This window comes from Acanthisitta chloris, unplaced genomic scaffold (assembly GCF_000695815.1).
Source record: "Acanthisitta chloris isolate BGI_N310 unplaced genomic scaffold, ASM69581v1 C16506232, whole genome shotgun sequence".
NCBI classification, from domain to species: domain Eukaryota; kingdom Metazoa; phylum Chordata; class Aves; order Passeriformes; family Acanthisittidae; genus Acanthisitta; species Acanthisitta chloris.
The window spans coordinates 1-1,106 of NW_008702525.1; the positions used below are offsets into that span (position 1 = coordinate 1).

The window sequence follows — 1,106 nt, forward strand, 5'->3', positions numbered from 1 at the left end:
CCCACCCGCGCCGGGACCTGCGGATCCGCCGGAGACATGCTGTGCTGGAATGCAACGGGGCAGGGAGCAGGCTGGAATGGGAGAGACTCGGGGAAGGGTGACAGATGGGCAGTTGGAAGCATCACAAGGGAAACGGACGTACGGAAACGGAATGAGGATGCGCCAGGGCAAGTCCAGGCTGGGTCAGGACCAGAGGGTGGTTGGGCTTGGGAACACTCCCCAGGGAACTGGGCACAGCTCAGCCTGGCAGAGCTCAGGGAGTGTCTGGGTGATGCCCTCAGTCACATGGTTAGTCTATCCTGCACGGAGCTGGGTCAGTGATCCTTAGGGATCCTTCCCTGCCCGAAATACCATATGAACCAGGGAAAGCTGCCATAAAGCTAATCTGGGGTTCACGTTGCTTCCACAAAGAGAGGAACATTCCTCAGCGGACAAGGGAGAAGAAAAGAATCCCGGGAAGGGGCCAAGGAAACTCTTCAGGCCTTTATAGCAGCGGAACATATCCCATCGAGCAGGAAACCCCAGTGTGCGAAATGCACAACAATCCAGATGTTTTAATGTCCTTTCTCCTGTCTTTTGGAATTCTTATTCACGCTTTTAACAGAAACGTGCCACTGCCAAAGTGTGTTACGTGACCCTGCAGGACATCACCAGTATAAGGGCAGAGCCCTTGGCTATCTCAGGACAATCCATGCTCTGAGGAGCTCAAGATCCAAGCCAGACTCCGAGCAAAGTTTTCCCTGGTGACTCCCAAAGCCTCCCCAGGGAGGTGAGGAAGAACAGCTGGAGGAAAGGAGGGGGAAGGGGAAGAGGGAGCAGCCATGGGCAGGGAACGATTGGCCTTACTTGTTTTGTCAATCAGGCTCTGAGCCTGCTCCTCCATCCATTTCTGGTAGTAATCCTTCACATTCTCCTTGTGCTTCCGACCGCTGCAGTGGGTTTTCCTCACGGAGGGCTGGGAAGGACAGGGGAAGACAGAGCTCTGCGTGACCCGACGGATGCACAGCCCAGGCCGCCCCGAGCCCCCCAGCCCTTCCCACCGCCCCGGGACGCTCCTTCCCCCGCGGGGGCACAGCCGGAGCACCGCGGAGCGTCCAGGAGCTGCG

The 1,106-nt window shown here is 57.7% G+C and overlaps 1 protein-coding gene across 1 annotated transcript; it reads right to left on the reverse strand.

Moving 5' to 3' along the window:
• Nucleotides 1-846: 846 nt before the first annotated feature.
• SNRPC (small nuclear ribonucleoprotein polypeptide C) lies at nt 847-955 on the reverse strand (the record flags this gene model as incomplete). Its single annotated transcript, XM_009083296.1, has 1 exon — nt 847-955. A coding segment is annotated over one exon (109 nt), but the record flags the coding sequence as incomplete, so codon positions are not given.
• Nucleotides 956-1,106: the final 151 nt, after the last annotated feature.